The 23,986-nt window shown below is 35.2% G+C and overlaps 2 protein-coding genes and 2 long non-coding RNA genes across 6 annotated transcripts; 2 read left to right on the plus strand and 2 right to left on the minus strand.

Moving 5' to 3' along the window:
• The first annotated feature begins 1,702 nt into the window (after nt 1–1,702).
• Nucleotides 1,703–16,800, plus strand: LOC116171543 (uncharacterized MFS-type transporter C09D4.1-like). Of its 3 annotated transcripts, none has more exons than XM_031488448.1 (8): nt 1,703–1,964; nt 8,553–8,814; nt 11,054–11,278; nt 11,330–11,471; nt 11,555–11,754; nt 15,901–16,004; nt 16,053–16,160; nt 16,214–16,800. In XM_031488448.1, exons 2-8 carry the CDS (start codon nt 8,560–8,562, stop codon nt 16,524–16,526), a joined length of 1,347 nt encoding a protein of 448 aa, XP_031344308.1. In that variant the 5' UTR covers nt 1,703–1,964; nt 8,553–8,559; the 3' UTR covers nt 16,527–16,800. The 3 variants fall into 3 exon arrangements, with proteins under 3 accessions (XP_031344308.1, XP_031344309.1, XP_031344307.1); XM_031488449.1 differs by lacking the exon at nt 1,703–1,964 and adding an exon at nt 7,142–7,926; XM_031488447.1 differs by lacking the exon at nt 1,703–1,964 and adding an exon at nt 7,989–8,353.
• On the minus strand, nt 4,529–5,191 carry LOC116171553. The gene is made up of 2 exons (XR_004145463.1): nt 4,869–5,191; nt 4,529–4,822 (listed from the first exon to the last, which is right to left on the minus strand). It is a non-coding gene; the product is annotated as an uncharacterized LOC116171553 (long non-coding RNA).
• Nucleotides 8,996–9,360, minus strand: LOC116171554. Its single transcript, XR_004145464.1, has 3 exons — nt 9,270–9,360; nt 9,131–9,202; nt 8,996–9,077 (listed from the first exon to the last, which is right to left on the minus strand). It is a non-coding gene; the product is annotated as an uncharacterized LOC116171554 (long non-coding RNA).
• Nucleotides 16,801–18,876: 2,076 nt separating the features above from the next.
• On the plus strand, nt 18,877–23,463 carry LOC116171549 (uncharacterized MFS-type transporter C09D4.1-like). The gene is made up of 7 exons (XM_031488457.1): nt 18,877–18,965; nt 21,836–22,060; nt 22,119–22,260; nt 22,314–22,516; nt 22,562–22,650; nt 22,953–23,060; nt 23,112–23,463. The coding sequence occupies exons 1-7, from the start codon at nt 18,903–18,905 to the stop codon at nt 23,419–23,421; spliced, it is 1,140 nt and encodes a 379-aa protein (XP_031344317.1). The 5' UTR covers nt 18,877–18,902; the 3' UTR covers nt 23,422–23,463.
• The last annotated feature ends 523 nt before the right edge of the window (nt 23,464–23,986 follow it).

Raw genomic sequence — 23,986 nt, forward strand, 5'->3', positions numbered from 1 at the left:
GAATTTTTGAGAAACTTGAGACGAAGTGGTTGGGAAATTTAGAGATTCTGTGGGAATTTGAGGCGAGCTTGAGAGAAATGCGGCCTCTAGAAAAATGTAATGAGCAACTTTATGAAAATCTGGCGATCAGGTTAAGATAGACAGAGAGAGGCTCCTGAGAAAATTAAGAAAAGCTTAGGATAAGTGTGAAAGGAGTTAAAGAAGAACGTAAGGTATATTTTAGAAAACTATAAGAGAAACGTGAAAACAATTACGAAATTAAAGGGAACTAGTGGGGAACTTAACGCGATGATAGGAGGGATATTCAGATGAACTTGGGCACCTGAGAGAAAGGCTAACGAATAAGTTCAGAGAAACTTAAACGAAACATAGGGAGAAATTGAATAATGCTTGAGGAGAACATGAATGAATTTAAGCACATGATGAAACTAAAAGTCACATAGAAGAACTTCAGAATAATTTGATAGCACCGTACGAGGGCAGTTAGGAAAACGACTAGAGAAGTGGTTTATGCAGGATTTAGAGGAATTTGGTAAGAATTGGGAGAAATTGATGAACAACTTAAAAGGAGCGAAAGGAACATTAGATAAGCTTGAGGAAAACTTGGAAGAAACTAAGGACGACCCATTCAAATAGTATTAAAAGATATACATGTGAATTTGTTTCACAATCATGAATAGGTAATTTTAATATAATTATATCGCAAACACTAACAAACAAAAGTTTTTCTTTGTTTATTTGGAATTTTTCGCAAAAACCACTTATATTTATTCGGAATACCACGAAGATTGTTAAATAATTGGATTACTGGCAGTTACCCCGATTATTACAACTTGTACATTTTCATCAGAGGCAACTAATGCTCTTTGAGCTACCAGGTAATATGAGGTGCCATCCCATATGCAGTTGCCCAAAAAGATGTGCAATTACATTATAAAAGACGTTCCCATGGTTCAGCTTGAGCAACACGTATAATATCGCCTTAATTACTTCAGTGAAATGGTTTTTACTATTACATGGAAAATTAACAATGTCCTTGGCAGTTCACAAAAAAATCTATAGATATCAAAGACTTAACGCTCATGTGAAAATGGCTATAATTTTGATAATCGACTTTTCTTATTTCTGGTTTTCCAATGACAATAAATTTACTGTAAGTACAGCAAACATTAGATGTTTTCTACAACCGGCAGCAATTCACAACCGTGTTTCATAATCTACTAAAAACAACTATCCTATGGAATGCAAAATGGAAATTAATTGACTCTAATTATGATAAAAATCGCGCCCTTGATACATTTAAAATAACATCCAGCAGAATATATGCGGGAAATTGTGGTAATGTTCCCTGTTTCCCAATGATGTTGATGTTATTTGGTGAGCATTTGCTTAATGCGCCCCATTTTTTGCCAATCTCTAACATGACATTGAATCTTTGTACTTACCCGATACGTACCTATAATTGGAGTTTCTGTGTAGGTAATTAATTTTTATATAAGCTTTAAACCAAGTAAAGTATGGGTAATTAGCCAACAATGCAACGTTCCAATGATTTTGTGGCTTTAAATGACATATTAATTTTTATAATTGTCTCCGCAATCTAACATAATATAAACAATTAAATGAGATCGTTATGTAACAATAAGCAAATCCTATTTCCTGTGATTTACCAATTTAAACTGCTGTAAGCACTGCGTAACACGTCTCGGCCTAAACCTCACTACGTCGAATTGCAACTTTCGTCATAGTGGCGGTTAGCAAAGTAATACAATAACTGGTAGTCCATGCGAACTATGCATACCTTTATTATTGGGTAATTAATATCTAATGGCTTTTCTCGATACGGTAATATTGTTCTGGGACATGGCCAAGTACTAAGTAAGCGGGTGAAATGTGTTATTCGTACTCACACTAAAAACATTTGTGATTAGTTCTGTTAAAAGTTTGTGCGAGTGTAGATTCTGGTAAGTACCTACTTATTCAGTGCTTTAAAAATTATTTGTTTTAATTTGTTGAATTTAGATCCTTTCACTTTGAACTGGATTATATAGGATGACCAAGTATTATTGTAGATTTTACGAATTTCCAAAATTACTAAAACGAAACACTGTGGTATAAAATACCAACCAAGTTTTCTATATAACTAAACTTCCTAAAAATAGAACGTGCAGAATTCAAACAAACCACTCATTTTTGATCGCATTGTATATAATTGTATCTTTCACTTTTGCGCAATTTCATCTTCAAGGAAGAGCCGAGGGGAGAGCTAATCCCAGAGATCTTATTCACCTTTGGAAAGAATTATGTCAATGAGAGACCAATATGAATCCATTTCTTAAAATTTAGGCACAAGGGTCCCTGAATTTCACTTTCCTGACTTTTATGTAAATAACAATTACCGTTTATTATTCTTACTGTTTACATAAATGTGCATAAACATACCGATTATCTTAATGATGGCATTTTCCTGAGTATTGTAGGAGCTATGGAAACAGAGAAACTATTTATATAACATTTAGAATTTTTTGTTTCTTTTTTGGTATGATCGTTACTACCAAATCCAACAGATTTGAATTAGATAGGTATTTCCCAATAGAATTACTCCATATCTGTAGCTTTTACTCTACTTTTACTAGTTGTTTAGTATACATGCAGGACGATAAAGGGCTATTTTAAGTATTCAGTGAATTAACTTTCACGAGATGGTTAGTTTCCGGGTATATAACACAAAACTTTATTTTATAGCAGAAGCAGGTTTCTTATTCTCTCCAAGATTTTTGCACTCCATCGTCACATTTCCAACAGCTTCCAAAATTTTCTACGTCAGCAACGTAAGCAATGGCGTTTTCAAAAATTGATAAAAACAAGAGACTTTAAATTGATGTATCTCCTAAACTACGAATGCTAGGATGTCAAATTAAAAGTGCCCCTTCACACTGGGCAGCGCTGCTAAGTCACCCAGTGTCAATTCTGAATAAAACATAATTTTACCTATAAGTAAGTATTTCCGTTGGCGAGTTATTTTAGAGAAACCTAAAGAAGTCAGACATTTTCGTTGATTTTTGGCCACAGAAATTTCTCCCGACGTCAGTCGCATTGGTAAACTTTTGTAGCCATAAAGAAGGTACACATTGACTGAACTGTTTGTACAAGTTTCCAAGAATGTCTGCGCATTAATTTCTCAATCATTAAGTATCGATTTAGCTCGTAATTCACGGCCAATGTACTAATGTGAATATGGACAACAATGTCTTCGAAAAAACTGTGCTCGTCAAAAATATAAAAGTCAAAAAATAAATTGTTTACGAAATCTTGTAGCCGTTACTCGTTATTCCTAAAAGTTGGGTCCAGTATACTATACAATATTTCTGTATTATGAATCTGTCGTTATTATTTTCATACTTTCACTTGCATTTGTTCATTAGAGCGTTGAAAATAAAATTTTAACGCATGAAGAATGAAGGAAAATACTACCGCATTAAGTTGCATTTGGAATTATGCGTCTAATGATGAATTAGTCCATAAATCCCACCTTGTACATCATGTCCTGGTTTAATTTTAATAACCAGTATACTTCAATTTAAATTCCAGAAAACCTCTTAGTGTTGGAACAGTTTACGAATAGTGGTTTTGGTTCCGACTTTCTTAATAGGACAGTCTTTACAACTGCTTTGGTTTAGTTATAGTCAAAAATATAACTGTGAGTTCACCTTCTTCAAAAAATAGTATAGTATAAATACCTACTTACTATTAATATTAGTGTTTTTACCCAAGATAAAGTAATAGGAGCTGTATTAATTACTAAAACAAATGAATTATCATATATACCTACACGTCTGATCTTTGAGGAAAAGAATTTAAAAGATAAAACTAGACGGCAAAATATGAAATTAAATTTGTTTTTTTCAATCCACGAAAAATTTATCTCTTACCATCTTTCAGGCGTTACTGTGCTAATGGTATATAAATTTGAAACTTCTCACATTCAAAATGTAACTCCAGTGGTCCGTATAGGTATAGTATAGAAGAACAAGGCAAATGACATCGGTTCCAGTAAAATTTTTTTCGGTTCTTCTACGCCTCTACGGTATGGTGTAACGGGAACTAGTGGGAATTTACGGGGCTTTGTTATTGGTTTATTTTTGTCGCCATTTAGTCGTTGTATAGTATATTTAAAAATTTATTGTTACTTACTGGGAACCAATTATGAATTTAGATTACCTACATACCTAAATATTGTTAGAGATAACTAAAATTAGGGTGATTTTAGTTCTTTTGGCTACTTCGTATACTTAAGAAACCACTGTGAGGTTCTTCCATTCAGTTTTTTTACTATTATTATTAAAAAATAAATTGGTTGTTGTGAAAGTCCGTGACGTTAATCCTCAGACCTCTACTAATAAATTAAATTGCACACAGTTTAGGTACTTTTAGATACTACAATCATTGCGCCACTTTTAGAAACAATTACAGGTTCACTCCCTCATCAGTAATTACCCTATGGGAAAATGCAAAATTAAAGACGCGGTTGAGTAATAATGCACAATTACATTCTAACTTAAATTACAAGACAAAACATAATGCACGTACGTACATCCTTTACAATAACGCAACTTCTAATTTACACGCATGTCTTTCTTCAATGTCAATGTCGTCAAAATTGCATCATTTTCAACACAATAAAATAATATAAATCGTTGCTTGGCTCTTAATAGGCTGTCTTGATAGTTTAGACCGCAAACACCTTGAACTTGAAGCAACATTTTTAGATGGCGAGGGGCGAAAATCTTCGAAATCCGTCCCTTTTTCGTTTTACCTCTTACTAAAACATATTATATTCTCAGAACAAACTCACCCTAATTTAATACCTTTTTCCGTTTAAGAGCACGGTGAATTTTTCGGTTAAAATTTGGCATTGCATAACGCGACAAAAGAATGCTACAGGCCAGTTTCTTCCACAGGATGTAACATGATGCAATATTATTTCTGAACAATCTCCGAATCTTGTGCCAGTATTTTAAATTTGATATTATATAGCTGGTAGCTACGGATGTGATGTTTATCATGGGAATCTCGGAAACCATAGGAAGAAGATAGCGTAGAGTTATTATCACACTGTAACGAAAACCGGAAAATTCCGATTACTTCCGAAGATATGCCAGACAAACCGAAATTTGCCGATTTTGTTTTTATTTTCTTCTGCTGTTATTTGAACAGATACACTTTAGTCATAAAAAATTACGTATGATTACACGGCTGTGAAATCTTCTGTATCCGAACTCGTCCTGAAACTTTTACTTGAAAATAACGGTCTAAAATGCCGCGCTTGATTTATATAGGTTCGCTAATTCAAAAAACCCGAAACGAACCCAACCCAAACCAAGCTTCAGCTACTTTTTTTATTCATGAAAAAGTATATCAGAAAAGCCGTCCCTCATGCTCCGTAAGAACGGTCTTCAGAACAGGCAACACTGGGGCGTTGTGACTCTGATCTGCTTGCACACTCGTTTCTTATCTGAAAGCGTTTCATTCTATTGCATTTTAATTCTGTACTCTTTCACAATGAAGCAGTACTAACACGTATCAAATTTCCTGTAATGGTCAATTTGTAAATTCAAAACCAAATCTTTCGCATGTTTCGTCCCTAGCGATACCGTACGAAGCTAAAACTAATTCTCAAAATGTATATATAAATTTTGCCCCATAAGTTTCTCTTTGCTACTTTCTGAGTGTATATTTTTAAATATATATGTATTACGTTAATGTGACTTGATTAAACGCGAAACGAGTTCGAAGTGTCACTATAGCAAAAACTACAATCCTTTTCTGACCATCAGCAGTATTCGCTTCAATTAGCCAGCGGTACCGAGTGGATTTCGAAAGCTAAGCAGCTGTTACCTAGGAGCGGCGACAGTAGCTTTTATGTTGAATTTAATTTGTCGAGTTTTTCGAAAAATTATTTAGCAATAAAAGTGAAAAAAATTCAGTTCGTTATTTTAAAGCGCAAAGTTGATTCTGTCCCACCAGATCAGCATAGCTTGTAAAACATATTTTTTAATTTGGTATTCATTTTACTTGTATTCAAGGTGCCTATATACAAAGTTTCATTTAAATGACTCAAGAAATAAAACAAGATACGAAGAATCGCATACGATTTCATTTTCAGCTGCTATTCGGAAACCAGACTTTTAATCCGGCTCATATTCAATAGCACTGATCCTTGAACTCGTAGAATTCGATTGGCGATGTTTTGACATCGTTGTCTCTTTTCGTTCTCGAATTAGACGGGGGAAAAGACAGATGGACAGACGGACAAAACATCACATAAGGGGAGTGTGTTTCCCACGGTGTTTCCCAACATTTTCTTTTCTTGCATCTAAATTTACAGAGTTGCGCAGACGAAAAATCGATGTTTTGACATCGTTGTCTCGAGACGAGACCAAGTCTGAGTCTCGTCTCGTCCTGGTTCAGTCTCGTCTCGTCTCGTCTCGTCTAGTCTCGTTTGGTCTCGCCTGGTCTCGAGACACTATCCAAATATAGTGTATGTAGGTAGAGCAATGAGCATATAGCATAAAAGACCACGAACTACGAAGGCATGACAAGTAAATAATAGGAGTAATATAGTAGGTACGAGAGCCGGACGCATGGAACCAGTAGTGATAAGCTAACAAGATGAAATCTTTGTTACTGGATTCCTTGCAACTTGAATAACACAAAATGAGTTTTCTGCCAGCCTTTTTCTGGCCGGAATGTTATTAAAAATAGGCACTTCCGGTGAATTTTTTTCGGCAAATTAAACCAAAAACCAAACCACCTGAAATTGATAACCGTAGGTTGAGGGCGATGGGTTTTAAGGAAAAATTCTTTTCTACCTTAGCGGCAGAAGCGGATTAATTGAACTGTTTTTTTGTGAATTGCTATACTCATTGGAGGCCTCAAGATGGCCTCCGTGTCCGTGGGCACAATTAAACAAGATATGTACGAAGAATCGCATACGATTTTCAATTTTTTGACAGCTCGTAATCGGAAACACGACTTCTAATCCGCAGTGATCCTTGAACTCGTAGAAATCGATTAAGTTTACAATTTGGAATCAAATTAAACACAAATCTCTTTCAGTTAGTTGGACATTGGACAATCGTGTCAATCAGTACTATCTTTCCCTAAGGAAAAATAAGATTCGTCTGTTGACCTGTCATTTTCCGTAGTAGAACAAATTAATCGGTTTCTCTGAAATGATTGTATACAAATACAATGTTTACTTAGAATTTTGTCAAGGCGGCCTCCTTTAGCTTTACGCAATTGTGCAATGAGATGTTTGTCCTTGTCCTTGAGACTATATAGTTCTACGCTCTTTAGCGCTCTCGACTTTGGATTCCCCTCAAATCCAGTGTTGGTCTCTTTCCTTTCTCAAATTGGACGACAAAACGAGCACATTTTTCAAAAATTCCCTTTGGTTGAGATTTATAATTTGTCGCACTACAAATATGTATCACATTAGATCCAGTGCGAAGAGGTTACACCAGGTTTTTCATGTGACAGAGATACGCGGTGCGTCACAGTGGTCGGTATTGCAATCAGATACGGTCCCCTACATGAATAAAAATGACCTTGATGAGGGCATACCCGTGCACACTATTTCAATGTATAGGGTAATGGACAGGCGGCCAAAATATCACTTAACGATTGACTCCTCATCCTACCTGTTATATAGGTATCGTCTTTCTGGAACAAACCCTCTCTGGGTTTTCCGCAACTATTTGTGTCAAAAGGGAACTTTTACACCATTATGGCATGATAGGAGGTACTTTCCTGCTCAAACATACAGAAACATGGTTGCCTTGCAAATTTCGTAGGAAATTGAGCCACTTTTAGGTCAATATACATATTGAAAGGGAAGTGGAAAAACGGTTCAGCAGATGGTAGGTAGGTACAAACTAATTTATTGATTAAAATAATTGTCAGTCAGTCAGTCAAAATTTATGCATTGCAGTGTTAGGACATACAAATACTTTTGAGTACCTTTTTTTCAATATAAAATGACCAGCTATCAGCAGTAGATAAATTAGTTACGCCTTATACGAGCTCGATTAGTATATGCCAATAATCTCATTAGTACCAACTCCCTCGTGTTACAAATTATTCAATACGTCGTCGGTCTTCATGTTATATTTACATAATTATAAACATTATTTGAACCTTATCGTAACCGTTGATATTTGTATTTTGATCTTGATACAGCGTAAACGTTCGTCTGCGTTATTACTCTAACTGCACGAGTGAACAAGATATGGTATTCACACTGGCCATGACTTGAAGGTGGACGCAGACAAATGCAGATTTATTTTGCTCAGTGAGTTCAGGTGTACAGTATAGTTACATTGAAGACAATGTAATTATGGCCAAATGCGCACTGTATATCGCGGAACAAGTTTTTCTAAGTAGCATAATATAAAGTTACGAAAGTCATTTTTATCTTTTTTATAACACCAAAGTTTACTAATTAGCAAGTTGTAGATTTGTATTGATTCGATAACTCGATCTGTTTTCAGTCTTAAAATGGACATCAAAAAGCAAGCACCGATCAACGGCGATGAAGAGTACAGACTGTACAGGATGAGGTGGGTGATTTTGCTCATGTATGTTGTCAGTTGTGCATGCGGAAATATGCAGTGGATGCAGTATGGAATTATTGGCGACGTCCTTATTCTATACTATGGAATATCGTTCGAAGCGGTAAATTGGTCTTCTCTGGTGTTCTTACTTTGCTACGTCATCTGCTTGTTTCCAGTCAGTTATATTTTGGACAAATATGTAAGTATTCTCATTAACTCTTCCACTAACCTAATTACTTTGTAAATATATGTGATTATGGAATAGTTTACAAGGGTAAGATTGAAAGCCGTAATCGTTTTTAGATAAAGGTATCGTCACTGTGTTTGTCATAACATAAACACGGCTATTAACGGTACAGTTGTGTTTTGGGAAAGTTACTAAAGATCATTTTCCTTGATCTCCAGTAATGGGGTTGTTTCTTCTATCAGTGTAAGAGTCTAGTTCCATATAAGTACCACAACCTGTAAAAATGACCTATTTCACACATCTTTAATATGGAAACAAGAATACCTACCTATAACCAAAGAGTTGCTATAACTCTAAGGGTTGAGCTATTGATGAAGATTTCACAAAGATGATACCAATACTAAGTTACAGAAATAATAGCAAAGTCACAGTTTGGAATTTCAAGCAGACTGCATACACTTTCTTACCCTTTCTGAGTGATTAAACTAACACAGAAACGTTAAGCATGAATTTTAATACAATTTGAAGTGACAAAGCCCTTTTTAGCGTCCACAAACTATTCACAAGCACTCGTGCAGCGAGAAGGTCAAGGGGCTTGCTGATATGTGAGAGTAGAAGCAGGTTAAAAACGGCTGTTTGTGCGATGAAATGAATCAACGAATTGGTTCAATGAATTTGTAACCACTGAAACGAAATTTACACAATTTTCATTTGTAACCTATTTCTCTACTTTAATCGACCTCTATTTAGTGAGAACTTTACCCACATTTGCGATTCGTGCTTTAAAGTACAGTATGGAAAGCATAGGACAATGTTGAAGTTGAAGTACCTAACTTACAGAGCTTCTCAAACATTAATTTTTTTCGGTCACGCTAGCCACGAATTTTTTAAATTAGTATTTTTACTCTGTCCAAAGGATTTGTTTCGTTTCAACAAATTGTATACGTACTCTGTACAAAACAAGTACTCTTACAGTAGAATTAAAACCAAATAACCAGCAAAGGTGATATTTTCTTTGAAGAAAATGTAGTTGCTGCAAAAATTGTACAAACATTTGGCGTTATTAAAATATGATTGTTTGAGTACCAATGGTAAATTGCTTCTTTCTTTGAAATAGCTGTATAGTATTAATTTCTGTGAGTACTAAGGGACATATGCCATTGTTACGCTAATAGGATTACAGAGGTGTCTCCAACCCCAACTTTTATGAAACATTGTCTCAAAGACCAATACTGAACTCTTGAGTGTGAATCGTACTCCTCGATTCAGAAACCCCTCGACCATTTACTCTAACTCATGATGATCACCACCTTGTGGATTGAGTTGTTACTTAATAAAGGTCGATTAAAGTAGAAAATAACATCTTACCACTAGAGAGAGAAATGAAAGTTGCGTAAATTTTGTTTCACTGGTTAGAAATTCATTGAAAAGTATTCATACCCAACCTGAGCTGTAGAGACGTTGGGGAAACTTTAAGGGTTGAGTTTTCTTCATCAGAAACAAAAATACATTACAGAAATAATAATCACAGCAAGGTTGCCGTTTGGAACTTAAACTACATACACTTTCTTCTGAATGATGAATTTAAATACCTACAGTTTGGAATTACCAAAGCCCTTTTTAGCGAGAAATTATGCACAAGCACTCGTGCAGCGAGAAGGTTAAAGAGCTTGCTGATATGTGAGAGTAGAAGAGGGCCAAAAACGGCTGTTTGTGCGATGAGATGTATCAACGGAATGGTTCAATACATTTGTAACCACTGAAACGAAACTTACGCAATTTTGTAACCTATTTCTCAAGTGGTAAGATGTTATTTTTTACTTTAATCGACCTCTTTTGTAGGTCGTGATCGTTACTAAATAGTCGACGTGTTTCTGAATCGAGAATACTTGCTTTAGAGATGAGTATGTTCAAATTTAATTCATTACTTCTTTTTCTAAATAAAATTGTAATACCACGATGCTTATCATGGTGTATCTGTTGAAATGAGATACATTTGCGGTCTGTTTTGGTGTGTTTATCTTAATCGCAGTTGTATCTTCCAGCGTCAATGACCTACGATTTTATATGTTATGATCAAACGCTACTTTTAGACAGTAGGCATACTAGAAGAAGTCCATTAGAAATCGCAGAATAAAAATCAAATCGTACTAGTTTCGGACAAATTAGCTCCTTCAACTTTATCCAGAACTGTAACTTTAATCTAAACTAAAACTCACTATGCACCTGAGATTAAACAAAATAATTTCAGGGCCTGAGGGTGTCAATGATTCTCAGCGTTGTTGGGATAGCTATCGGGGCGTGGTTGAAGGTGGCATCAATAGCACCCGAACGATACTGGGTGTTACTACTAGGCCAGATCGTAGTGTCAGTATCTGTTGTGGCTTTAATGGGCATACCCCCAAAGCTTGCGGCTGTATGGTTTGGATCCCACGAGGTGTCTTCAGCTTGTGGAATTGGTCTAGCAGGAATACAGGTAATTATCCACTTCACCACACCAACACAATTAAAGAAGATCCTTTTTCAGCTAGGTTTCGCAATTGGATTTGTCGTACCACCTTTGGTAATCAGAAGTCAGTATGATGTCTCCGTTATTGAAAGTGACCTGTTTACTATAGCTTTAGGGGTTGCTATTACTTGCACAGTTTTGGTTATAATAATTATACTGGGTAAGTATAAATATGTAAACAATTATGCACAGAACCCTAAATTGCGTTTAGATCTTTATTTAGACGAAATTTTGTATGTTCAGGTTTTTCCGATAAACCACCAACGCCACCAACGTACGCCGCCTCGTGTACCAAACACCACGACATTACATTCGTGCGGCCTTTTAAGAAACTGATGACCAACAAGCCCTTTGTCCTCCTAATGTCGGGATTTGGGATTGATCTTGGGATATTTTGCGCACTGTCTGCTCTTCTAAATCAAATTATTTTAAGAAATTATCCGGTGAGTATTTCTAGTTTAGGGCTAACCGAGAAAGTCAAAACGCTTATGCCCTCGAGTTTCTATCGGTCTGCCTGTCTGTCTATCCGTGTATAAACCTGGCCTGTGCGTGGGTTGTAATATCTAAATTGTTATTTGTTGTTACTTGTTATCTAATAATTATGTATTTTTGTATTTCTTTGATAACTGAAACGCAGTTTTAATAATTTGGTATACACTGCAATTCAACCATCATTATTCAAGGGATTACAACAGTTGTGGAAGATGTTAAACCAGCGGATTTGTTGCATAATCCGATTTTTTTGTTTACAACTGTCGAAATAATTGCGAAGTAGGGGTGGGGAGAGCATAAGGGAACCGATATTCGCGAAGGCATTTGCGAATCTATAGTGGCCCAATTATCAACGTTGATTGTATTTGAATCTACGAAGGCATAAAAGGTCCACAAGTAGATATTTTTTTCAACTCCAACTTTAATACTCAGAAATTTCGCATTTTTATACATCTTATATACAGCGCCTCGTGCCATTGACGTCTAAATTTTCATGTTAGGGTACCTAACATTTGATAAATACTTACAATGTAGCGAAACGGAAATCGACTCTGTAACGGTAGCTCTAAAATTGGTTTTATTTTCTGCGAATGTTATAAAGATAGCCAAAGTTTGAGATTTTAAAGATTTAAGGGTTAGATCAGTTTAGGCACTGCATATAGAAAGTCTACAGGGTGAAAAAGTTGGAGAGTTAAGGCGGCTAGGGACAGGCCATTCAAAATTTAAGCTGCGCCTATGCAAATAATTATATAGGCAACCAATCGTGCAATTCGACAAGTTTCACCAGGCATAAGCTACCTGCAAATGACCTCATCTTCCTACAATAAAACCAGATTCCAGACCCTCATTAGCGGCTATTCAACAAAAGTAACTGATTTATGGAATTTCAACTTTCTGCTGATGTTTTACAGTTTTACTAATACTGGAAACCTTTGAATATAGAATAGGAAATCAAAGCTGAAAGCTCTACATACCTATATAAAAATATTACTAATGTATTACTTTCTAAGATTTCCTACTTACTTCCTATATAGGGATTTACAATAATGACTTTTTGAGATTTTGACTTGAGCAATGAAGGGAACAATTTCCGAAACAAGAACAACTGGTCTTCAATTTTTGTGGTTCATAGCACAAATTTATTTAAACAATTATCACATCCGATCAAACTACAGCCCTATAGATTTCTAAATTTATATGATAACGATTTTCACAGGTGCGCGGATGTAAGAATAGTACTTTTCTTCAATTAGATGAACAGTTTTCGATATTTCGCATGGCTTCCGCAATGTAGCCCGATATTTGCTGCGTTTTCAACCTTCCCCCATTTATCAAATTATATATCTGAATTCTGATCTAATTTACAACAAAATAAATGACTCATTTTTCATTACAAAAAATGTTTTAATAGATTTTCGGAAATTTTCCAATTCCAACACGACATTCGCCTGATGCTTTACGAAAATAGTTTATTTGGCTAGCCGTCAAACCTACAGTGGAATTATCAAAAGCATAGGTAGATTAAAAAATTATCAAAGTCCTCGTGTGGGATCGAAGAGAGATCAGCGCATTTTTGTGTGGCAGATCAGTATTGTATTAGCCACCATCAAAAAGATCTTATCGCAAGCTAACACAATCCCTTTGCCGGTACCCCCTTCCGACGTCCCGTTCACCCACAATTCGCATTTAGATGAATTTGGCTAAAAACTCTCCACAAAATAGTTCTCAATTTTTGGGGCACTTCTCATAGGTCTATTAGCCACACGAGAAAGAGAGATCGCGATTCGAGCTTTCAGAAACAAAATTCGCAGAGGAAGATACCTTTTGGGCGCCCTAAGTCAACTACCCCGCGCAGACGTGCGCCTTGTAAAATGAGGTTAATTTTGTACCCAGGAAAAAAACAAATTTTCGCCACGCAGTTGTTGTGTCCGTTTACAAGATCTTTCCAACGGCACCATTTTGAAAACAATCTGAAATGTGGTGGCCCCCGCCAAGATCTTACTGATGGTGGAGTAAAACTTCAAACGCAAATTAGGGATGCACGGGACGTCGGACGCGAGTACCGACGAAGGGAATGTGGTAGCTTCGACAAGATCTCACACGAGGACTTTGACAATTTTTTACAAACGACATGCTGAAATAAAAAATTATCACTTGTAATACTACTAGTGCTTGCTATTTCCGGCAACTTTTCGAGCTCACACATATTTGAACTTTCGCAAAATATTCGTGAGCAAGAAAAAAATTCTATTCAAGCACTGTGGTATTCGGTAAGAAAATTTCACAGCATAGTGACCCTCAACGAAAAAGTGACGTTTTATGTCAAAACATTATTACCTTTTTACGTCAAAAAATTGACGATAAATTCCTTGGTTGCCATGGAAATGTGACACGAAATCCGCATTTCATTGGTCGACAAAATTGCTGGTTTAAATTTTCGTTGAGATTTGTCACCTAAAGTATGTAAGACACAACATTATTCATTTTTGTATGAACAGTTTTTTAACAGAGCTGCTAGATTCAAGAAGGTGCCGACAACAAACAATTCTTTATGTTTATCTATTATAGGTACATCGTCCAAATTGTACATAATTTTTATGTAATCGATATTATTAAATTGCTTTTTGATAAGTAGGTAACAATACACGTACATCAAATGTATGAAAAAAATGTATGAAACGGGTCTAAAAAATTAAAACGTTGTTACTCCTCAATATTACATTTATTGATGTACAATATTTTTTTAATTATCGGTCAATTATCGTTGGTACTAATAGACGAATAAATGGACGGCATTGAGATTCTTTTGTTACTGGTCTAATAGGGTCATAAACCATTGTATATAAGTATAATGGTCATTAGGTGTTAATATTTTCCAGGTAAAAGTGCTACCTGAGTTGCCTATCGTCATTGTATGGAAGGTATTGCATTTCTTCCGTCGCTATATTTTATATAAACTTTTGAGTAAAAATTACGGGTTATTTCATAATTTGAAGCAGTTCGTAATATATTTTTTTAATCCACTTAGTTACTAAATAAATTGTGCGGATTTACTTTTTAAATATTTTTTTTACTAAGGCCAGTATTCGCGTTCTTAGTAAATTCAAGATTATCATTTATACACGACTTAAATAATTTTATCAAAAAAATAAATCGCTACATTTAATGACTTTCTATATCTCTATCAATTTCCGATAAGACCTCTAGTTAGAATTAATATTTGGGCTTCAAAAATTACTCAAAAGTTTCGACTTTTATTGCAAATTTCAGTGACCATTGTGTGTTGCCTATCCTCTATCCCTAGCCCCCTTAACTGTATGTCTAGTGGAATTGTAAAGAAAGATTCGTTAGTGAGTAGGGGAATTCACAACCGTGCTTTCTAAATATTTTAATTTACATGGCGCATTGTTCTCTTAATGGGTTCAGAAAGTCTAGGCTGCGGCGAGTGGTAGATAAAAGGAGTCATTTTCTCTCAGTAAGGTTCTAGACGCAAAAATATCTGAACGAAAAATTACCCAGCGATAAGTTTAAAGTCCACATCGTAACATTACAAATTAAGCACAATTCCCGTCTGGAGGGTTTTTAAGGCCTTTGGTTTGAAGTCGCATATTTATCACAGACTAGGTACACAATTATCCTTTGCCTTAGGTTCTTATTGAAATACGTTTTCGGAACCATTAAGCACTCCAAACGGAATGACACTGTAAATAACATTCCACGCATGTTACCGCTCTGGGGAACACCAGAAGTCACAACATTAAATATCGCTTATCACGCGCAGCACATTTTCAACGCGAATTGTTTTACTCTACGTCTAAACAATCACAACTATTACAACATTTAGATACCGCAGGAGTCCTTGTAGATAAAATTTGTAAAAGATACATTACGAGCTATCATTTCATAAACGATGTTTGTGATTACATCGGAAGGTTATGTCACAAGTTTATTAAGCCCTTTGCTCATACTGCTTACGAAAAAAATTAGTATGACGTCCCAATGAACATACTAATAGGCTTGCGGTTTTCTCAAAAAAGCACTTCAATGCTTACAATACACAAGCATCTACTAACTGTTACCTATGTTTTTCGTTTCAGAATGGATTTGTGGACGCCGGGCGCATTGGGCTATTAATGGTGATCGCTGGTATTTTCGGTTCGCTGATAAGTGGAACAATTTTGGATAAATTCAAATGCTACAGGTAAGTTCCGCTGTAAAGCAAGTTTGAATCTAAACGGTAGTTTTTCAGAGGAGCACTACTGTCGTTGCAAACTGTGACCTTTCTTACTCTAATCGTCTTTACCGTCATCCTCAGCATGGACATTATGCTAGTTTACGCCACCGTCGGTCTCCTGGGGTAAGTAACCGAGAATAGTGATAAAAGTCGTTAACAGGGCAGTTTTTTTGCAGATTCTACGTCGGAGCGCTGTGGTCCGTGTGTTTTGAAGTTGCGGTCGAAATAACATACCCAGAACCGGAAGGTATGGCCGTTGGTTTGCTGAACGGTTGCGGACAAGGGTTGGGAATTATATTTACGTACATATATTCGACGCTGTTTTATAATTTTAACGATATTTGGGCTAACTCCGCCATGTCCGCGTTAATTTTGGTGGCCCTCGTAGCAATGGGTCTTATTCGAATGGAGCTAAGGAGGGAAGCGGCAAACTTTAAAAAGGACACCGATAATTTAGGATTCAATGATGTCTTTTGTAGTAAGCTGTAATTACCCTCTAGCGTGTTGTGATGTGTATCTGCATAGCTTTTTCTATAATTAGTCTTATGGTGCACTTCGACAACAATTGCACTGTGCAATTTAATTACATTAATTAACTTTCTTAGAACAATGTAATATGTAGGTATTATTAGTTCCTCACTATTATTTCTATGAAATAACAATTCAGTATTATGTAAGTTATTGTAACAATAACTAAGAATAAAGTGCCTAAGTAAAATGAGCACTCAAAATGAGCTCATGACAACTTATTGAAACTGGTTAAGATAATTTTTTTACAAGTTAAATAACCTTCACTTCCGGAACATCATCGTGTTAGAAAACAGATTTCAAAATGCGGTTTTCACCGATATTTTCACTTTTTCACCTCATTTGAAAATATATATATGATATAATAATTATATCGTTCCAATTTCAAAAAAACCTGTAAAACTTATGTTAATGTCTCATCGCGCCCTCTACCACTCATCATATTTACTAAAAAAAACTCTATCCATGTAAAACCTCATTCCGCCAAGAGAGCTCTTTCCAACAAGACCTATTATGTGAAAATCTGTTACCCTAAGCCGAAGTTACATTCAATATCAATTCCTTAAAGAGATGTTCCCCTTCCCATACTCCTCATATTTTATGTGCTAGAGCAAATATATGCTGCATCGAAATGATGCAAAATTGATACAAGATTGCTATGCATGTTTGTTGGGTATATTTTAGAAAAAAAAGTCATTTTTCTACTTAACCATGAATCGTGCGCCCTCTAGTGGCAAAGCTAGAAAATTTCTAGCGATTTCTCTTGGCCCCTTTTGTTAACAGAATTTTTTTCCCGAAGCTGTGCAATTAACGGTACCATATACCATTATTAGTGGCACCCTGTACACAAAATGAAAACCTTGATATCGCCCACTTTGATTGATGATTCCATTTGGGTTTAATCTAAAGCCTTTATACATGGAACAGATAATATAATAAAAATTATGATACAAACAAATTACTAAAAGAATACATATGCACAGAGCAATCTTGTGGAGAGGAAAATTCTATATGTAATATTGTTATTCCACACCTACGAATTATCATTTACGTTTAGAACAATAATTTATTTAAATTACCCATACGGCCCATTAAATAAACCGAACTTACCTTTATTTTTTAATGTATTGTTATTGATATTCTTGATGAACAATTATACAGCTGCCTAGCTGGCACTAGCCGTATCTCATACATTTCAATATAAATTTAAACTTACGCGATATCACCATTCGCAGAAAACGATGGATTTATACAAATAAGCGTCCATAATTCAACTTTAAATATAAAGAAATTCAAATAAAAAATATTCGCTAACGGAATCCCGTTACAACATCCAGCTATTGATTTTAGTACCTCCATTATCTGCACTGAACTTAATTCAAAATTTTTATCTAAGTATACTGTCTAGTGGTATTCTTAACATCCGGCTCAACCCAAAATGTGCTCACTTCAATTTTTGGTAAACAAAAAGAAAAAACAATCATCAGTGCGATTAAATATTATCCGATATGTCAATCTGACGAACTTTAACATACAATACAATAATAGTATTATCATTGTATTTTTCCTTTATAAATACAATGGTATTAAGAAACCCGCCGCGTGCCTCTAGGTTTTTCGTGATTAACGAAGACATGAATAGCGGGTTTGAGGTTATACAAAAGCGCCTATTCCAAACGCCATTCTGTTGAATGTCTCTATAATCCAATCGCTTTCCTTCTTGTGGCGAAAGTATATCTCGAGTATCTCAAGATTATACAGTGTTATCTTTAAAGTGATCTTACAACCTGCTCCTCATCCTATGTAAAATTTACTTGTACGCTAATGTCAACAACGTTTACATTTTGATAATAGGTACACATTAAAAATATTTAAATATTTACGCAATTCAAGATAATATTCTATATAAAATATCCTTAAAAATAAATGTTTAATGAAGTCAGATACAAATACAAAGTATAACTTGGTTGTGCGAGTGAAATGCTATTGTATTAGAGATCGTTATCTCTAAACCACGGTGAATAATATTCACTATAACTATAGGTATAATACGAAAAAATTACGGCACAGAAAAACTGCTCCCGTTATCGAGCTCCTTATTGTAACATATTTTCTCGTATGTATTTGAAAACACATGCTGTGACAGTAGGTACAGAAAATAATAATGGACGATCACGTTGAAGTGTATAAACTGTATAAGATCCGATGGTTGATGTTATTTTTGTTTGTAGTTAATGCCATTGGAAGTTTGATGCAATGGATTGAGTATTCTATAATAGCAGACGTACTGGTTAAGTACTATGGTGTTAGTGTTATGATGCTGCGAATTGGACGTCCATGATTTATTTATTAATATACATACCCGTCGTTTTTTTAGCAAATTACGTGCTGTCAGTGTATGTAAGTATACCATTTGCATTCTTTTTCAAAACGTTAAGGAATCTGCAAAAAAATTGTTTCATTCTTTCGATACTAAGAGTAATATCTCTTATTGATGATCCATCTTTAAGTATTGATTTCTTGGAACACGTTAATTAAGGGCTCTCTTTCTGTAGTATTAACTGAAAAAAGATGAAAAAACAAGGACATGGCATTTACTGAATTTGAGTTGATCTTGGCGTGTAAACGGCTTGCGTAATTAAAAAAAGTAAAAATTCATTTACTAAGGATCGTTACAGTTTTGTATGGCTGTCCGTCCTTTTGTCCGCCCGTTTGTCTGGGTTCGCTATAACTCTTAGTTAAGGTCTTCAGATACTTTTTATAGGTTTTAATTTTTTTTCCGTCCATCCGTCCGTCCGTATGCGCTATAACTTGCACTTTGCATGCGCAAAACCGAATTTTGAAACTGGCGTTAAATTTGCTTTTATTCCAAGTGGCTATGTATCAAATTTCATTTAAATCCCTCCATAAATACGAAAGTTGGCACTGCCATGGGCAAAACCAAATTTTATAAATGGTCGAGATGCCAAAAGGCACTGTGAATGCTGATCGATTAGGCTCAACTTTTGGAATTGCGTTTGATATGGCTAAAACTATGCGCATATTGAATTTTATGCAATTCGGTTCATAACTAACGGGGATGTCAAAAGGGCGTTCTTTATTTTTTGGCGTACATTGCCAATTCACGAACTCCGATCTACAAATTTGATAAAGAACTCGAATATAATCGTTTCTGTTAATATATGTTGGTATCCTACAAGATGTAGAGTTACCCTGGTTGTTACTGTAGGGTAAATAAGCTATTATTATATACGTCTGTGTTTTTGAAAGCACACGCTGTGACAGTTCAGAAACCGATTATGGGCGAGCACGTTGAAGAGTGAAAACTATATAAGACCCGATGGTTGATGTTATTTTTGTTTGTACTTAATGCCGTTGGAAGTTTAATGCAGTGGATTGAGTAGGTATTCTATAATAGCAGATGTACTGGTTAAGTACTATGGTGTTAGTTATGAAGCTGCAAAATGGACGTCCATGATTTATTTATTAATGTACATACCCGTTGTGTTTTTAGTAAATTATGTGCTGTCAGTCTATGTAAGTATACCATCTTCCATTCTTTTTTTTTAAATATTAAGGAGTCAGCAAAGAAAATGTTAATTCCCTCAATGTTAAGAGTACACGAGCAATATTTCTTATTGATGATGCATATTTAAGTGTTGATTTCTTGGAACACGTTAATTCTGCAGGTTACTCTTTCTGGATGATTAACTTGACAAACATAAAGAAACAAGGACATGAAACTTATATCATGTTACATAAAAAAATAAGTACTTTTCAAATCAGTAGTAAAATAATATGGGGTTCCATTTAAATAAATGCAAGTTTGATACGCCAGTGGAATACAGCACGCCCCTTGTGATCAAAAATATTGTAGAAACATACCGGCGGTAATTGTGTACAATTTTGCTCTAAGACTTTTTTCGGTACCTTTTATGGTCAAGGATTTATGAATTTATGATCCGAGGGATCTGATAGGTGCTACACCCTGTATAGGTACGTAATCTGCGTATTGAACTGCAATTAGGATGTATTAAATAATAAGATCAAATAGACCAAAGTTGTATAGGTAAGGTAATTGTGAATTGAAGGAATGTAACTTCTAGATGCCGTCGCTTCCGCAAATACCAGAAGTTGGCGCCATCTTGGTTTTTTAATAGAAACGTACCTACCATTTTCATTTTTTTCCTAAATGCGCCATTTAATTCTTAATTCGACGCATTTAAGACTTGCTTACCTATCTGTCATAGATTTGGACATGTGTCAATTTCTCTCTAAAAATTTGGAGATGCAAAGGCTCACTCCAAAATTCATATCTCTTAAACTGTTCGAGACAAGTGAGTGCTACTTTTTATGATCGAATCCTTAAAGTAGTAAGAAATTTTTTGAGTGACCACTGAAGGTCTTGAAAAAATTTCCAGGACTGCTGGAATTTTTCACAGTTAACCATAAAAAAATGTCAAAACTTCTGATGGCATAAATGAATGTAGATTTGAATTTTAGGGCCACTTTTATTAACATTCTGTATGTCTATATACGGTAGTTTTTGAATTACTCACTTATCTTGAATGATTATCTCCAAATTTTTAGAGAAAAATTGACATACGTAATGTCAAAAACTACGACAGGTAGGTAGGTACTCTTAAATACGTTGAATTGAGAATGAAATAGCACAGTTAGAAAGTTCATTGAAAATTGTATGTTTCTCTTTAAAAAAACAAGATGGCGCAAATTTCAATAGTAGGTTGACTTTTGAACTATTATAAAATTAGAAAAAAATGTATCCCTTAAATTGTACGGAGTTTTGTATAAAATCGCTGTATTGTGGTAATTTTGGAATGCCCCACAATTTTGATATATTGATGTTTGTATTTATATTCTGTGTCTGCATATTGAATGCCTTATTGCAATTAAACTGGGCGCTTACGTGGTGGTGTTTTTATAGTCCTGTTCTCAGAACCAACACAATAAACGAGAAGAAATATCATTTCACACATAAGAGCTCACGTCTTTACTATTTGAGTAAGCCTTCCCAGCAAATACCCAGTATCCTCTCATTTAACATAAAGCAGTCAATAGTCCTAATGATTCACCATGTTGCTTCGTTCTTCGGAACTCGTCTGGATATACTAATTTTTGTATCAATGTACGACATTGGTGTACTGATTCATCTTGGGTTTAGTAAACAGGAGATTCAAGAGAATATTGTAACAGTGATCAAACTTTATCTAAGGCCGAAGCCAAAAGTATATACTATCTACGTGTTGCAGGGATTGCGCGTAGGTGTCATTTTTGGCAGTGTGGGCACCTGCTTAGGGGCGTGGATAAAATTAGCATCTGCAAGTCCAGACAGATTTTGGGTTTTATTATTGGGCCAAAGCGTGGCAGCAGTCTCACAGGTATTCGTACTACCAACTCCACCACTGTTAGCCGCAACATGGTTTGGAGCCAATGAAGTATCCATGGCATGTGGTATTGGGCTTTCTGGTTGTCAGGTAAGATACTAATTATATCCCTAGCATTGGTACATACCTACATCAAATTGATTGGTAGGTTGGAGTCGCTCTTGGTTTCGTCCTTCCAACGATTATACTGAAACCGCAACATGATTTAATAGGCATCGAAACGGATATGTTCATTTTAGCTTTAGCTGTGGGGATTTTTTGCAGTATCTATTCCATTTTAACGATCCGTTGTAAGTGATCTATTTTAATACCTTCCTATACGTATGTATAAAGCACATAATAGTCTTTACCGATCAACCACCAAGTCCACCATCAACAGCACGTTCGACAAATTTAGTAACTGAGAAAACGTCATCAAAACAATCCATTGCCAAATTATTCACCAGTCGCTCTTATGTTGTTCTTTTATTGGTGTATGGTATCGACATTGGTGTATTTTTTGTATTATCGACTACGCTGAACCAAGTTGTTTTGAAATATTATCCGGTAAGTGGTTCCAAAACACATTGTTATTAATAATCCTTATTTTAGGATGGATCAGACGATGCTGGAAGGATTGGTTGCCTGATCACCATTGCTGGGACTATTATTTCCGTTGTGGACAGATTTAAATGGTACAGGTTAGTATTTTATGTTGGCTATTTTGGACCGATACTAATGCCTCCATGGCTTCAGATTAGATATTAGCAATGAATATAGTTACTCTTTGCTATTAGTGAGTTTTGGAATATATATAAGTATAGATCCTAAAGGGCTACTTAACGCAGTAAGTCAACACGGGTCACTCCTTCGTGGCGCCTGACTGGTTTACTTCGAAAAGTTATACCATATTTGTTATTCCTTTTTTGTGTGAAAAGAAAACGATCAACGAAGGGTAGAAAGAATTCGTAAATTCCAGTTAATAATGGATACTTTATTTTAGGCAAACACTGTTAGCTACACAACTGATATCTTCCTTAATGATGTTTATGGTTACATTCCTGCTTTATCAGGGAATAGTGTTCGTATACATCACTTATATTTTATTAGGGTAAACATTGTGCATACTGTCATGACAATTCCAATCGGAAATATATTATAGGGCATTCTTAACAAGTGGTATGGTTATTGGTTATGAAATGGCAGCAGAAGTTACATATCCTGAACCAGAAGGAACGCCGGCGGGACTTCTAAACGCGTCAGCTCAAGGATTTGGCATATTGTTGACTTATTTATATTCCTTTTTGTTTTATAAATTGGAAGATATCTGGTCAAATTTAAGTTTATGTGTTATATTATTGGTAGGATTTGTTTTATTGACAATTTCGCCATTCGATTTGAAACGTCAAGCGATTAATTTAAGAAAGGATCACGATAATCAGGCATCATTACCGGCCAACACTGTGTGTTGAAGTTTTCAAGAGTACAAACTTTTAATGTACTAACTTAAGTTATTAAAGCATTCATTTCAACCTCTTCTCTTAATTAAATTATTAATTATTAACCCTACAATTCTAAAGCAGGCTTTGCCTCTATCCGGAGAACTTCCACCGCATCGAAAGCTCTACGCACATGTTCGGAGAACAATAACGCATTTTGCTTACGTGAATCGTTTGACAGCTGACTTGTTCATAAAAATGATCAAAAGTACTCAACATCATGCTCAACATGTTCTTCTTACTTACGTAGGCAATATGTTTTACCGAAATCAAATCTTTCTGGTCACAAAAGTTTGTGAATAGCGTTGATTAAATTGTCGCAAAACGTTAGACAGGTTAAAGGTTTAATCAACAATATAATATTGTTTGACATTTAAGGATGTTCGTTGATAAATTAGTAAAAGCTAACAATTGAAAGTATACTAATCAAACAAGTTGTAAATCAGCATAATGCATGATGAAAGCGCATTTTTGGTAATGCAGATCAGTATTTCATTAGCAAAGTTTAAAATTATCGATCTCACGAGTAATCTAACTC

The sequence above is a fragment of the Photinus pyralis genome, unplaced genomic scaffold (genome assembly GCF_008802855.1).
Source record: "Photinus pyralis isolate 1611_PpyrPB1 unplaced genomic scaffold, Ppyr1.3 Ppyr1.4_LG5, whole genome shotgun sequence".
Taxonomy (NCBI): Eukaryota; Metazoa; Arthropoda; class Insecta; order Coleoptera; family Lampyridae; genus Photinus; species Photinus pyralis.

Bases quoted from the DNA above. Each gene is read 5' to 3' on its own strand.
- LOC116171549 (XM_031488457.1), top strand. From the start codon at position 18,903: ATGATTTATTTATTAATATACATACCCGTCGTTTTTTTAGCAAATTAC. The intron at 22,061-22,118 runs GTAAGATACTAA...ATTGATTGGTAG, and splicing joins TTGGGCTTTCTGGTTGTCAG to GTTGGAGTCGCTCTTGGTTT. The intron at 22,261-22,313 runs GTAAGTGATCTA...AGCACATAATAG, and splicing joins TTCCATTTTAACGATCCGTT to TCTTTACCGATCAACCACCA.
- LOC116171543 (XM_031488447.1), top strand. From the start codon at position 8,334: ATGCAGATTTATTTTGCTCA. The intron at 8,815-11,053 runs GTAAGTATTCTC...AAATAATTTCAG, and splicing joins GTTATATTTTGGACAAATAT to GGCCTGAGGGTGTCAATGAT. The intron at 11,279-11,329 runs GTAATTATCCAC...ATCCTTTTTCAG, and splicing joins TTGGTCTAGCAGGAATACAG to CTAGGTTTCGCAATTGGATT.